Genomic DNA, 16,325 nt, shown 5'->3' with positions numbered 1-16,325 from the left:
GACATGTTGTGGGGTTGTTAACCAATGTCATAAAACAATATGTGTACTGACTGTTTAATGAGAAACTATTTGTTCTGTAAAGCTTCACCTAAAGTGCAATAAAAGGAAAAAAAAAAGAAGAATTTAGAAGACAGCTAGCTGGTCAACTGACTGGAAGAGATCCATATTTGTATCCATTTAATAAAAGGTGATCAAGCGAAATGCGGAAAATACTAAATATCATTAATATCACATGCTAGCAAAATTTTGCTGAAGATAATTCAAAAACAATCGCAGCCCTACATCAGCAGAAAACTGCCAAAAGTTCAAGCCGAATTCAGAAGAGGACGTGGAATAAGGGATATCACTGCTGTTGTCAGATGGATTTTGGTTAAAAGCAGAGAATACTAGAAAGATGTTTATCTGTGTTTTACTGACTAAGCAAAGGCATCCAACTGTGTGGATCATAACAAATTATGTATACCACTGTGAAGAACGGGACTTCCAGAACAGTTATGTAATTATGCTCATGCAGAACTTGTGTATGGGTCAAGAGGTAGTCATTCAAACAGAACAAGGGGATACTACCATGGCTCAAAATTGGAAAAGGTCTGTGGCAGTGCTGTCAACTTTCACATTACTTATTCAATCTGTATGCTGAACAAATAACCCAAGAAGCTGGACTATATGAAGAAGAACGAGGCATCAGGTTTGGAGGAAGACTCATTAATATCCTATGATATGCAGACGATGCAACCTTGCTTGCAGAAAATGAAGACTACTTGATGCACCTACTGTTAAAGGTCAGACTCTGATCTTCAGGACGGATTATGCCTGAACGTGATGAAAACAAAAATCCTTACAACTGGACCAATAAGCAACATCATGATAAATAGAGGAAAAATGAAGTTGTCAAGGATTTCATTCTACTTAGATTAATAATCAACGTCCAAGGAAGCAGTAGTCAAGAAATGAGACAATGTATTGCACTGAGCAAATAAGCTGTAAAAGATCTCTTTAAAGTTTTAAAAAGCAAAAATGTCACTTTGATGACTCAAATATGCCTGACCAACCCATATCTTTTCAGTCACCTCGTACGCATGTGAAGCTGGACAATGAAAAAGAAGACAGAAGAATTGATGCATTCAAACTATAGTGCTGGCAAAGAATACTGAATATGCCATGGATTATCAGGAGGATGAAAAAATCAGTCTTAATCCTTAGACGCGAGGATGAAAAGACTTCTGCTCACTTTGGCCACAACATCAGGAAAGACCAATCTCTAGAAGACAACATCATATTTGGTAGAGGAACATCAAAAACAAAGGAAACCTTCAGTGAGATGGACAGACACAATAGCCACAAGAGCTGGCTCAAACACTAACGATTGTGAAGATAGCCCACGACTGGGCAACGTTTTGTTCTCTTATTCATAAGATCACTATTCAGTTACAACATGTGCCAAACACCAACTCTAGGCACTTACGATACATCAATGAATAAAACAAAGATAAAAAACAATGCCCTCTTAAAACTTATATTCTACCTAACTCTTCTTTATCATTTTGAAGTTGTAAATGATTCCATTTTACTTGGATCTGCAATCAACACCCATGGAAGTAGCAGTCAAGAAATTAAACCATGCATTGCACTGGGCAAATCTGCTGCAAAAGACCTCTTTAAAGTGTTAAAAAGCAAAGATGTCACTTTAAGGACTAAGGTGCACCTGACCCAAGCCCTGGTGTTTTCAACCACCTCATATACACGGACAACGAATAAGGAAGACCAAAGAAGAATCAATGCCTTTGAATTATGGCGTTGGCGAAGAATACTGACTAAACCATGGACTGCAAAAAGAACGAACAAATCTGTCTTGGAAGACGTACAGCCAGAATGCTCATCAGAAGCAAGGATGGTGAGACTTTGTCTCACATACTTTGGACATGTGATCAGGAGGGACCAGTCCCTGGAGAAGGGCATCATGCTAGGTAGAGTAGAAGGTCAATGAAAAAGAGGAAGACCCTCAACAAGATGGATTGATACAGTGGCTGCAACAATCGGCTTAAGCATAACAATGACTGTAAGGATGCAGGAGCGGGTAGCGTTTCATTCTATTGTATGCAGGGTCACTAGCGTTTCATTCTATTGTATGCAGGGTCACTATGAGTTGGAACCGACTCGAGGGCACCTGACAACAACAACTTCTTTACCATATGAACACTGATACGGTGAAGGTAGTGGTGGTTTAATGGTAAAATTTTTGTCTTCCATGTGGGAGACCCTGGTTCGATTCCTGACCAATGTACCTCATTCACAGCCACCACCCATCTGTCAGTGGAGGCTTGCATGTTGCCATGATGCTGAACAGGTTTCAGCAGAGCTTCCAGACTAGACTAGGAAGAAAGGCCTGCCAATCTACATCTGAAAGTCAGCCAGTGAAAACCCTATAGAGCACAACAGTCCATTGTGCATGGGCTCACCATGAGTTAGGAGCCAAATCAATGGCAGCTAACAACAACAAATGATATGGCACATTATCATCTTCAAAACGAAAAGCCAAAAAAGAAAAAAATTTAAGCCTACCACAACATTTTATCCCTCAGTTGTGAGAAAATGGGTGATATTTTCATACTTTCTTTTTTCCACAGTTAATATTTTTCTTACTATATGCCTAGTACTATTCTGAGAACAATGGGGAGAATACAGTTCCTACCCTTAAATGTTTGACAAACTAATAATTCTGATCATATTAAAAATTAGAGCAACCTGAAATTTTTTCTGAAATTCCACCTATTTCATCCTCCTGGTCTTAGCAATTACACTTTTACGAATTTAATCTATAAGTGTGTTCACATACATAAAATTCCATGTCCGAGGTTACTCATTGCAGCATTCTATCAAAGTAAAAGACTGGAAACAACAAGCAGTTAAACAAATGAGTATGTTCATACAAAAGAATACTATTCAACCAATTTTTAAAAAAAAAAAAGAGAAAAAAGAGTGTTTCATGAATTGATATGGAACAATCTTCAATATACATTAAGTGGGGGAAAAATCAAAGTGTATAATAATGTGTACATGAAGTATGCCACCAATATTTTGAAATGGAGAAAAATATATATATTAACTTATTTGCCTATAATACAAAGAATATCATGGAAGGATACACAAAAAATTGGAATGCCAGTCATCTCCAAGAAAGGAAACTGGTAGTTGCAAAGAAGGAGCAGGGAAAAACGTCACTGAATATCTTTTCAATTTTGAATCATGTGAGTATATTTTTTTAATTTAAAGGAAAATATGTAAATGAAATAAGCATATAATTGTCCAGCACATAGCATCCAACTAGTATCACTATGGTTATTATTATGTAATATACAGATATAATATACAGGGTTCCCCAGCTATCTGAAAGCAGAGCATTCCTATGAAATCTTTCGTTAAGTCAAAATGATATAAAGAAGCAACTACCATTCATTTATATGAGAAAAAACTTTGAGCATTCCCAGACCCAAAAAATACCCTACCAAATCATACCAAATAACACATAAAAAGCTTACGAGCTCTTAGGCTTTTCTGATACCTGAGGACACATCTTGCTAACGGATGCACAAAATAAATTCAAGATAAAGCACAGATGCTCACAGACAAAGTTCAAAACTATGGCGGCTTGATGCTGAGATGCTGAATGTAGCTCCTGGGGAAAGAGCTTGGTGATAACCACTCTTGATGCTTGGGGTACCCGCTGCCTCTTCAACCTCTTGCTGCTAAACAAATGCTGAACGTCTTTTTTCGTAAAAGCGAAAATCCTCTTCATGTTAACAAAAACAGGTATTAATGTAGGTCTTTCGTAAAAATGAAGTGGCATAAAGCAAACTCTCAAAAAGCGGGGGATACCTGTGTATAATTATATATTATTATTGAATCTCTACCAACTCAAATCTTCCTCTTCCCCTTCCAAGTTTAAACAATATATGAAGTGTAAAGGGTCTGGAATCGCATTAAGACAGTAGGTGTGTGTACCTGTAATAGTGTCAGTCGATGCAAGGCATAACTCTAGCACCTCCAACTTTTCAGATGCCTCCACAAACTCCAAAGTGTAGTGGTAGCAATTTTCTTTTATTTGACTCAGCTCAATAACCTCGACACAAGTTAATTAGAACTAACCGATTTTATGGAATAAGGGGAAGTAGAGGGTGTCACATTTAGGAAAGACAGATTAGCTTTCCTTGCAAAGAAATCTAAAACATCCAAATATTAGCCAATTAAGCCCATAAGAATTTTTCAGCCCTCCAAAAGAAGAAAAAAAAGTTTTGATATGATTGTCCTTTTTCTTCAGAGCAACTAAAAGATACCCACCTTTTCAATTCTTATTACATAAACCAAAAAAACCAAACCGATGATGCTGAGTCAATTCCAACTCATAGCGACCTTAAAGGACAGAGTACACCCTAAAGGAGGGCCTGGTGGATTCGAACTGCTGACCTTTTGGTTAGCAGCCAAGTTCTTAACCACTGCGCCACCAGGGCTCCTGATCTCATTACATAAGCCATAAGTATATTTAGTAACATTACTTTAAAAATAACTAATCATAATTCATTAAGAAGGCTTAAATGACCCCATGCAGGTGCCTTCTAAGCATTCCACAAATGAAAGATATGGGCAGGCCTAAATTCAAACAGCAACTCCACATACCAAAACCGAATCAAACCCGTTGCCGTCGACAGTCAATTCCAACTCATAGTGACCCTATGGAACAGAGCAGAACTGCCCCATAGGGTTTCCAATGAGCAACTGGTAGATTTGAACTACTGACCTTTTTGACCTTTTTGGTTAGCAGTCAAGATCACTGTGCCACCAGGGCTCCACTCCACATATACCACAGAAGAAAAAATTAAGACGACAAACCTTAAATCAGATGAAACTCTGTTGCTGAGTAATACAAACTGTAGAGGGACAACTGAAGAAAGAGCTGGAAACAATACTCTGGGCTATCATACTAAAGACTTCAGCACCTTTACCCATATCACTGAAATCCAACTAGAGGCTGACCAACCAGACAGAGATGACCCAGTTCTCTTTCACATCACTTTAGTGATAAAAAATTAATAGGATGTTTGATGTAGTAACACGCTATTGCAGAACTCCAGCTCTCCAGAAGGGACTTTTCCTGCCTCCTGCCTCTTCAAAGGAGAGTAAAGCTGATATAATTTAACGTCCTCTAGGTCAACATTTGAACAAACCTCTGGAGCTGTTTGACCTGAAACAAAGTAACCTCAAAATGCTTGCTTTCCTGAATTGTCTGTCTATTCTTTCCATCACGTGTAATGCTTAATATTATCAGCGCCCATCTATTCCATTTTAACTTGTGGGACTTGGCAGGGGGTGGCGGGGGGAACAACTGAATACACAGAATGATGTATAAAATAATAAACTATATGAAAGCCTAAAGCACCAACCTATAAACAAACTGTATGTTCCATTTGTCTGTTGATTTCAGCTGCTCAAGAGGTTTTTCTGGTTTACTTCCAGATTGTCAACTATCAACCAATTTCAAAAAGGTGAGGTTGAAAATAACCCAATTCCATATTGATGTACAGCTGTTATTCTTTTAAAAAAAAAAAAAAAAAAAACCTGAAAGCTCATAGTTCCAGGCATAGTAAATGTCCCATATATACTTAGCTAATTGGTTGTATACATAATCAAAAAAACACTTGAATGAAGTTTGCTATCAAATATTAAAAGAACTAAAACACCTTTCATAGCTTACAAAAAGAAATAATAATCCTTAATAATGGCTGATTTGGAGAGTCACATTGTAATATTACCTGGGTTTAGACAAGCACCAGATTTACTTATGAACAGTCAGTACTATTCAAAAGAAAGCAGTGCTTTGACTGAACATGAAATCAAAAATCCCATACTTATTTTTCTTCTCACGCTGGCATAAGCCTTAATATGGACTTCTTAAGGAGTTTTCCTGGCAATCTTAAAAGAATTGAGTATTTTTTCAATATAATTATAAATGGCTAAATACTGTACTAACAGGCATGCCTGGAGCTAATTTCAAAAGCAGTATTAACAATGAAAGACTCGCACAGTCAAAATCACCACTATCCTAAGCTCTATACTGCTAAACTATCAATGAAAGACTATGCTAAAAGCAAAAGGCACTTCAGCTTATTTCCAAAATCCAAGTGTTAAAGTAACAGCAATCTATTCTCTATAACATATACAATAAACAGCAAGGACTCTGGAATCGGAATGCCTGGGTTTAATCCTAGCAGAGTTGCTTCCTAACCAGTCATCTTGGATAAGTTGTTTCACTTATCTGAATCTCATTTATCTCATCTATAAAGTGGGCATATTAGTATTAGCTATTTCATAGCACAGGTAAGCATCTTTCTGATTTTATTGACTATGCAAAAGAGCCTGGTGGCGTACTGTTTAAGAGCTCGACTGCTAACCAAAAGGTCAGCAGTTAGAATCCACCAGCCGCTCCTTGGAAACCCTATGGGAGAGTTCTTCTCTGTCCTATGGGGTTGCTATGAGTCGGACGGAATCAGACTTGACAGCAACGGGTTTGGTTTTGGCTCTTTTATTGACTATGCAAAGTATTTAACTGTGTGGATCATAACAAATTATGGATAATATTACAAAGAATGGGAATTCCAGAACATTTAATTGTGCTCATGTGGAACCAAACCCAATGCTGTCGAGTCGATTCCGACTCACAGCGATGCTTTCGGACAGAGGAGAACTGCCTCATAGAGTTTCCAAGGAGTGGCTGGGGGATTCGTACTGTTGACCTTTCGGTTAGCAGCCGAGCTCTTAACCACTGTGCGACCAGGGCTCAGCAGTTCAAATCCACCAGATGCTCCTTGGAAACTCTATGGGGCAGTTCTACTCTGTCCGAAAGGGTCACTATGAGTCAGAATCGACTCGACAGCAATGGGTTTTTCATGTGGAACCTGTACGTAGACCAAGTGGCAGTCGTTCAAACAGAACAAGTGGAGACTGTGTGGTTTAAAATCAGAAAAGGTGTGCATCAGGGCTGCATCCTTTCATCACACTTATTCAAACTGTATGCTGAGCAAATAATCTGAGAAGCTGGACTATACGAAGAAGAACGCAGTATCAGGATTGGAGGGAGTCAGCCTTCAGTATGGATTACACCTCAACATAAAAAAAAAAAAAATCCTTACAACTGGAACAATAAGCAACAACATGACAAATGGAGAAAACAATGAAGTTGTCAAGGATTTAATTTTATTTGGATCCACAATCAACGCCCATGGAAGCAGCAGTCAAGAAATCAAACAACATACAGTGCTGGGCAAATCTGCTGCAAAAGACCTCTTTAACGGGTTAAAAAGCACAGATATCACCTTGAGGACTAAGGTGCGCCTGACCCAAGCCATGGTATTTTCAGTCCCCTCATATGCATGCAAAAGCTGGACAATCAATAAGAAAAATCAAAGAAGAAGAAATGCATTTCAATTATGGTGCTGGGGAAGAAAGTTAAAAAAAAAAAAAATTCATTGCCGTCTAGTCGACTCCCACTTACAGTGACCCTGTAGGACAGAGCAGAACTGCTCCATAGGGTTTCCAAGGAGCGCCTGGTGGATTCGAACTGCTGACCTTTTGATTAGTGGCCGTAGCTCTTAACCACTATGCCACCAGAATACTGAATAGACCATGAGCTGCCAGACGAACGTCTGTCTTGGAAGAAGTACAGCCAGAAAGCTCCTTAGAAGCAAGGATAGCAAGACTTCGTCTCACTTACTTTGGACATGTTATCAGGAGGGACTAGTCCCTGGAGAAGAACATCATGCTTGGTAAAGTAGGTCAACAGAAAAGAGGGAGACTCTCAATGAGATGGACTGCCACAGTGGCTACAGTAATGGGCTCAAACATAGCAACAATCGTGAGGATGGTGCAGGACTGGGCAGTGTTTCCTTCTACTGTACACAGGGTTGCTATGAGTGAGAACCGACTTGACAGCACCTAACAACAACAGCTTCATAGTGGTGTTGTGAATGATTAAAATGAGACATTGCACGTTAAGAATTTGGCAGAGTGATTATTGTTGTTAGACACTATCAAGTCAATTCCAACTCGTGGTGACCCCACGTGTGCAGAGCAGAACTGTGCTCCATGGAGTTTTCAAGCTTGTGACCTTTCAGAAGCAGACTGCCAGGCCCATCTTCCGATGTACCTCTGGGTGGGTTCAAATGGCCAATGTTTCAGCTAGTTGCCAAGTGCTTTACTGTTTACGCCACCCAAGGACTTCTGTATTTAGTGTATACCATAAATAAATAAATAAATAAACCCGTTGCCATTGAGGAGACTACAACTCATAGCAGCCCTATAGTATAGGGCAGAACTGTCCCATAGGGTTTCCAAGTCTGCAATCTTTACAGAAGCAGACTGCCACATCTTTCTCCCATGGAGTGGCTGGTAGGTTCAAACCACCGACCTTTCCGTTAGCAGCCGAGTGCTTAACCACTGCACCACCAAGCTCCTTATTTAGTGTATGAGTCCCTATATTTAGAGGCCTTTCTATGAGGGAGATTCAAGTGCAAAGTACAGGCAGTATTATTTACAGCTACTTTCTATTAAAGCAACCTACTTATTTTTAGCTTCCTAAGCCAAGGAGTGAGCCATGATACAATTAGTGGTAATGAAAAGACTAAGTTTTCACAATGTAAAAACTTAATATTACTACTTTGTAACAAGGTTGTTAATATTTTCACCTGCCTACCACCTTTCTTGCTTTAGTGCATGCCTATTCAATCCTGGGCCTGTGAGTTCATTTAAATCATACAACCATCTAAAACACAAGTTTCTAGAAAAATAATAAAGAATATTTATGTTGTTCCTACTGCCTCAGAATTATATTTACTTTTATTACTAAGCTGCTATAAAAGGACGATCAAAAATTAACATCTTCAAACCATACTTATAAGAAAACATGTTAAGGGTTCAGACTTGTGCCACTGTTGGCCATGGTACCCTGGAGACAAAAGGAAAAGTTGGTTTGGCAGAATTAATTTCTAGAAAAACAAAACATCATTGCCTCAATCTGATCAAAGCAAAATGCTAAGAAAACTACTCAATACAAAAATATAAGATTCAACCCTTCACAAAACTGTAACTTGCACAGCCTTTGAAAGCAGACCTTTATCCCCAAAACATAAGCAAAAGTGGGAAGGGGGACTATAAACTAACAGCCAACATCTACATAGCTGTGTCTTTATATCTTGTACCTCCTCAAGTATATTACAGACACAAGTACATGTTAGAATACTAATTTACTGAATGTCCATTATGTGCTGGTACTAATTTATTTAATAAACACTAGAATAAAAATTCAGAAATGAATAGAATAGTCCTTTATTTAATCAATTTAATGGTAGGAAACTTTTGGGAAAACCATTGTCCTCCTTTACCTCTATTGCCAGTTTTCCCTTCCTGTAATGGATAACATTACAAAATAATCCCTTTGTCATCCCTTCCTGTTCTATTCATGTAGGTTTTTAAATAAACATACATTACTACATCACATTCAACCATTTTCAAGACAATCTGTATAATCAAGGAACCTAATCCAAGACAGAAACAAAGACTACAACCTCTACTTTAAAAACAGTGAACCATAAAAATGTTTTTTATCCTTGAAATCATAGAAAATTCCCCTCTCCATCCAAAAATAATAATAAAAATCAGCTAGAATACTAAACATTGCAACAAATTCATTTACTCATGGTGATTATGTTCTCAGTAGAGCAGTATCTGGGGAAGCAGGTTGGTCCTGTTAGTACCAGCATACACTCCTATCACACCCACGTGCTCTGTCCCTCCATTCTCCACTGCAGGGTAGAACATCCCAAGAGGCACCACAGTCTCACATCCTGCCTATCCCCATCTCTGTCTCACACAACCCCATTGAGTCTTATTAAAAGTATGGAACTGTGGCACCAGGGTCAGCAAATACATGTTTCCCAGCCTTCTCTATGCATAAAGTACACACAAAAATAGAGCGTCCCCAGTCTCAGAATCTGCTGCTGGCACTTACAAAAACTCTGGCTTCCCTAGCCTTGCTATTTCCCCAAAATAGTACCTCACACCTGCAACTCAAGTCCAGTACAAGGGACAGACAGCACAGGGTGCAAATTCCGATTTTCAACTGGACTACGACAGGGAAATGATATGTCACCTCATTTACTAAGTGCAGTTCTCAACTGGTCATAAATTGATTTGAGAATCTCTGAGTTCCCTTGAAGTTCTTTCTTAGTGCCCGTGACTTATGGTCATTTCACAATTAGTATTTTACAGATAAATGCAACAAGAGAGGATGCAATTCTTATACGAATGCCATAGTGTTTTAGTAACTCTGGATAAGTCTGGTTGGAAAAGGAATGAAAATTTGATTAAAATAAGGTTCTGGTATTCAGTCTCACACATGAGCTCTCATCCACATTAACATGGATAATCAAGAAATCGGCTAAGTTTAATAACCTTTAAGAGTCATTCAGAGACTAAACTTCGCTAGGAAACAGAGGAACTCTAAATTGCTTCTTAGTCTTTGGTTTTAATCACACTACTTAATATTGCAGAATAATATGGAACTATGATTTATTATTCTCTTCATTGAGAAAAAGTTTGATCTAAAAAAATGTTACATGAGCAAACAACTTAAGTGATACTCATAACTTATTTTCCTCTTTCCAAATCTTAGATTAAACCTAGGCAATAAGCTAAATAGTCTCCAACAGTATACCAAGAGGGTTGACTACCAATATTTTAACCTAAACTGCTATAAACACAGTCCCTTACAGTTCTCTATTGTGGGTAAAATATGTGATGCTGAAGAAGGAACTGTAAATATATTAACATTTATTTAATAATACCTGAACCAGGATGTAAATAAAAAAGAAACATTGGTCCCACCACAGTAAGTAAAAAAGAAAAAAGATAAAGTCCTTAACAACAACAACAAAAAAAGCAAAATGCATGTTACAGAATCAACTTATAATTGCTGCTGGAGCTTTCATAAATCAAGTAAAAACTAATATGATTAATATTATAACTATTATTTTAAATGTAAGGTTTACCTAAGAATAATCATTATTTATGAAAAACAAGTTTTAAGCATGTACCAAAGATTAAAGGACATATCAAATATCTAAAAATTTTAAGTCACAGTATAATCCAAAAAAACAGCTTCACTGTCTTTGAATAAATTACCATGAAACTATTACAACTAGGTTTCAAGTGTATAAGTTTTGAATTACTCTATATTTTCCTTTTTAGGATTTCAACAGAAAGCATTTAAATAAAAACTCTTAGTTTACTGCTCCCAAATATAAATCCAACATTTTTAGGTGTTGACAATTTAGAAACTGCAATTAATAGACTGGAAAGTTAAATATCGCTGCCGGTAACTGCTGTCTGCTAAAGTTCAAGAGAATCTATTGTGTAGTAAATAACAAAAAGTGAACTCATCTACTCTCTCATCTCAGCACTTTCTCAACTCTCCCATTACAATTAACAATATAACTCGGCGTTCAAGTCTTCCAGACCAATAGCATCAGAGTTTATTTTTAACTCCTGACTCCTTCACAAATATCCCCTTTCAATCCATTCCAAAATCCTGCGAGTTCCTCATTCACACTGTCCCTTAAATCTATTTCTTTCATTCCATTTTCACATTTCGTTATTTCCTCATCATTCACATCATACCCTAATAAAATCAAAACCAAACCCGTTGCCGTCCAGTTGATTCTGACTCATAGCGGCCCTACAGGACAGAGTAGAACTGCCCCGTAGGGTTTCCAAGGAGCAGCTGGGGGATTCGAACTGCCGACCTTCTGGTTAAGAGCCCAGTTTTTAACCACTGTGCCGCCATGCCCTAATAGCTCCCTAAAAGGGCTCTAATGTCTCTCTACTCTAATCCATCAACTCGACTGCCCAAATCATCTTCTAATACCTTGTACGGCAACCTACAGTGACTCTGGATCATCTCCTGAACCTCAACTAAACTCTTACAGGTCCTCTCTGCTTTCCATCACCTAGCCTTCCCATATTTCTCAAATTCCAACCCTTTTTATTTTCCTATTCAGACCCCTTTAACTCAGATTTGCCAACTTTCTTGCTGTGTCCCATACAAAAACCACTCTCTCTGCCTCTGTCCATTCCTTCCACCTAGAATCCCTCACACTTCTCCATCAATTCAAGTTACTGCCGCCTTTAACACTTGTCTAAAAAAGCACTTTCTACAGGATGTCTTCCCTCTCCAACCCATCAGCTTCACCCCTTAACTCTTTGTCCCTCAGAACAAAGGATTTGATTTGTATTTTATCATCTTGCAGTCATCATGCTATTCGTTTCATATTTTGCCCCATTAGCTCTTGAGGCTAAGGACCATAATGTCTTACGTATCTCTTTTGAACAGAGGTTCCTTAGAACACTAGCACTCAAATAAATGCTTAACTCCTCTTCCTTCTAAAATGTCCTTAAAGTTGTCAAAAACACATAATTAGCATTAAACTCCCAATTTTTAAATGTTTAGTTGATCTATATAACAAAAAGTCAAACACTTTAATCTACAGACTTTATAACAGCTACTCCATCCTCAGTCAACATCACACTACCAAGAATTAATAAATCATTTTCAAACAAAATCCTGGAAACAAAATGAAAAACCCGTAAGTTTAGCATTATAAGCTATTTTATTTTGCTCTCTGAAGTAAATCTAATGAATTAATTACCTAAAATTGATCTCAAGTGGTTTTTAAACTATGTTACCAAGATGTAAAACATACAAACACTCCAGTACCACAAGAGGCTCTTAAGTAGCTATTATAAGATTTGCTTCATCATAGCTGAAAATTATGCCAGAATTTTTAAATATTCCTTTCAAATGACCCCGTGAAATGCTTAGAAAGCTTGACCCTTCCCTGAAAGATGCATAATCAGCTTCCCTCCACTAGCTACTCACTGCATTCTCTATTAGCTAGTCACCAAGGGAAAAAAATTAACTTTCAAAAATAATCTTCCATTTAGCTATTACCTTGGCCTACCATGGTTTCAGGCAAGTTCCAAAAGCCCACAAGATTTGAAATCTTGAATTCAATTAAAAGTGATCATTTTATGTTGCTTAAGGATATAGTCCTTTTCACATACCAGTATATACTTTTAATATATCAGTTCCCTTCAGTTCCCTCAGTTCTTCTAAGAAACAAAATAGTTTATCTTTGCCTTCACTGTGCCCCTTTTGTCCAGGAATAAGGAAAACAGTGTACTTATTTTTATCAAATTCTGGAAATATGTTTAAATAAGTTGTCATCAGACACCATTACCAAAGATACAATAAACACCTCCACAAATAGTGATACACTGGAATAGTGGATACTTAGTATACCAACCGCCTCAAGAACATAAACTTTTCAGCACAAACCAGGTACAAGAGTACATACGGTCTGGCAACAAGTCTGAACACAGCCCAAATATTCCTATTATTTCTAGGACCACAGCATTCTGCAAAAGCTATGATGGAAAGGACTAAATCGATAAAACTAAATCCATATTATCTAAATGTGACAGGAAACCATTGAAAGAGTATTTTAAATAGCCCTAAAAAGGGACACTCTGGAACAAGCAATGTATGCAATTCAATTGTGGGAAATCGAACTTAGATGACAATGAGTCCGTGACAATTAACATTTACCTTAATATTCGGCAATATGGTTTATTACAAACCTCAATCAAAACTTGGACCTACTTCCAAGTTGCCTTTTGATTAAACATAAATCATACAGTGGTAAATCAGGAATGTGTCAAAACGGAAAGATAAACACAGTCACTTAACCAATTTAAGACAATGCATGTAGGGATGCTCCTATCTGTGGGCTCCCCCAGGCCCTTCCAAAGGAGGACTCAAGGCTTGCCTGCAAACGTGACCGCTGGTCACTGAGCAAGTTCAACCCCCGGGGGTGGAGAACAAATACTCTGTATAGTCACACAAGAGGCTGTGACATTTAGTGTCTCCATTAAATATGCAAAACTATGATGACTCCTGAGAGCTGCGCTAACTAACATATGCCAAAAGACATCCACTCTGAAACTGTGCATGATGGTTTACGAAGCAAGTCTTGTCCTTCTCTTTATTTAAAAGAATGAGCAAGTGAACACTTCCATCACTATTTTAACGTGGAAACACTCAAGCACTTGACGAAGCGGGCTACCAACAGCCAAGAAAAGTATAAGCAATGTTTCAAATCAAATGATCCAAGTAAAAATCATATTGTCATTCAAGGTTAATAAGACCGGGGGAGGGGTTTGGGAGGAGAAAACAAGGAGCTACCTCATCCTTGACTGAAGACAGGTTCTGCCCTTTTCCATTACCCAGGTTGTTATATCAGCAGGTCTAGTATTTTAAAATCCTGCTCTTTCAAGGTTTCTTATTTTAAGGGCGAGGTGGAGAAAGGGTCGTAAAATAAAATCAATACTCACTGCTAACTTTCATGCTGCCAAAAGCTGAAGGCTGCTGCACTGGCTTGCAGCTCTCCGCAAAGGAGGTGGTTCTGGGCCGCCCTGACATGATCACTGTCTTCCCGAATCACCTTTTCCTTCCTTCCTCTTGTCTTCCTATTGTTTTACGTTGGGATGTTAGGTTAATGATAAATGCAGCATTAAGTTCTCCCCAAGAAAAAGAAAAAGACTTCGTCCTCTTGGCTTTGCACTCCTTTCGTATAGCTATTTAAAAAAAAAAAAAAAATCGATGTATTTCTCCTTCAAGACAGATAGCTACGGATATTGAACATATAGATGATTTGGGCTTGGGGCAAAAATGCAATTCTTCTCCCTCCCTTTCAGGAAGGAGGCAGGAAGGAAAAAAGAAGGCTCCTAAAAAATATATATCACGTGAAACGGGGCAAATACTTGATCGAAAATAAGTACTTTGAATATTGTATTTTCCTCCGGGATTTTTTTTCCGAGTCAATGAAGAAGGGAAGCGGCGGAAGGATCACGAGTCTCACGCTTGAAGAGAAGGGGGATGGGAAGGAGGGAGGGAGAGGGAGGGGTGGCTCGGAGATGCGACTGGAAACGCTGCGGCTCCGGTGGATCCGGCGGGCTGACGACGGGGCCCGGCGAAGCAGAGGGCGGCGGAGTGGCGAGTCAGTCAGACGCGGGCGGTGGCGGCGGCTCCCCTCCTCATTGCGCCAGGAGCAGCTGCAGGCGGCGGCTGGATCCAGCGGCCATGGCGGTGGCGGAGGCAGCTCCCTTCAGACCCCAGGCAGCGGCTCCTCGACTGCTCCCCATACGCTGGGGACATGGGAACCCGGCAACCGCTTCCGTCCCTCGGGGCCCCCTCCCCCGTCCACGGCACCAGCGCGGCCGCCCTCCTGCCCCTCGCCTCTGCTTGGTGCCCGCTCAGGAAGTGTCCGCGCTGTGCCCCCAGCCCGAAGCACTGTCAGCGGCTGCGGGGCCGGCTCCTCCTCGCTTCCTTCCTTCCTTTGTCACTCGGCCCGTGCTGCGGCGGCAGCGGCGGCAGCACTAGCCCGCATTCGCCCGGGTGGAGGGCTGCTCTGTGTGAGGAGAGCCGTCTGCGCAGCCGCCTAGCTCTGCCCCACTCCCCCTCCCTCCTCCTACTCGTCCTCCGCCTCCTTCCTCCCCTACCCAGCCTTACACCGCCCAGCGCCCAGCCGCCCGCGTAACAGGCGTCTGGGAATTGCCCACCGAGCCCCGCGCCCGCCCTCTTCGGCTGGGGAGCCGAAGCCCGAGCGGGGCCAATCACGGACGTCGTTTGTTTGCGGCTCCTCCCGGAAAAAGCCGATCGACCTAAAGAACCAATTGGAGAGTGTCGCTGGAAATCCACGCCCAAGGAGCGGAAAATGCCGAAGATAACCGAATAGGATGAAGGTGGATTGCCTTGTTTTGTGGCTGGCTGGAGGAGAAATTCGACAATGGCAGCAGTAACCAATCAGAGTCGCCGGCTCTCACGGAAAAGCATGAAGAGTTAAGGACGGTGAAACCCAGAGTTCCTGGTGAAACAGTACTGCTGAGGACAGCCTAGCCAATCAGAACATTTTCCTCGCCGAAGTGGGGAGAAGAAGAAAGCTGAGGCACAACGTCTATAAAGCGCCTTCTTATTGGCTTGAAGCTTTAGCGCTGAATGGAGCAAAGGAGAAAGGGAGGGAGACCGAAATCCGTTGTGGTAGCCAATCAACACTCACTGCCGTCCTATCGCAAGACCTAGCTGCAGTGTGATTGGCCTCCAACCTCCGGTGGCGGTCCCGGGACTTAGACGCTCGGCTAGGGTCGTGGCGGTCGGTGTCGCC

At 40.1% G+C, this 16,325-nt stretch overlaps 1 protein-coding gene across 3 annotated transcripts in view; it reads right to left on the bottom strand.

Annotated features, from left to right (window-relative positions):
- GSK3B (glycogen synthase kinase 3 beta) overlaps nucleotides 1-15,548 on the bottom strand; it is a 301,800-nt gene extending 286,252 nt beyond the window's left edge. The window contains exon 1 of one of the 3 annotated variants that reach the window (XM_004373653.1): nucleotides 14,497-15,548. In XM_004373653.1, coding sequence (XP_004373710.1) covers nucleotides 14,497-14,584 — 88 coding nt within the window. In that variant the 5' untranslated portion in view covers nucleotides 14,585-15,548. The remainder of the gene's footprint in view (nucleotides 1-14,496) is intronic. The other 2 variants (XM_004373652.1, XM_023728841.1) reach the window with 2 other exon arrangements.
- Between the last annotated feature and the right edge of the window lie 777 nt (nucleotides 15,549-16,325).

This window comes from Trichechus manatus, unplaced genomic scaffold (genome assembly GCF_000243295.1).
Source record: "Trichechus manatus latirostris isolate Lorelei unplaced genomic scaffold, TriManLat1.0 scaffold00026, whole genome shotgun sequence".
Taxonomy (NCBI): domain Eukaryota; kingdom Metazoa; phylum Chordata; class Mammalia; order Sirenia; family Trichechidae; genus Trichechus; species Trichechus manatus.
Note: the sequence above shows the minus strand (reverse complement) of the source record. Positions and strands in the feature narration are given on the sequence as shown.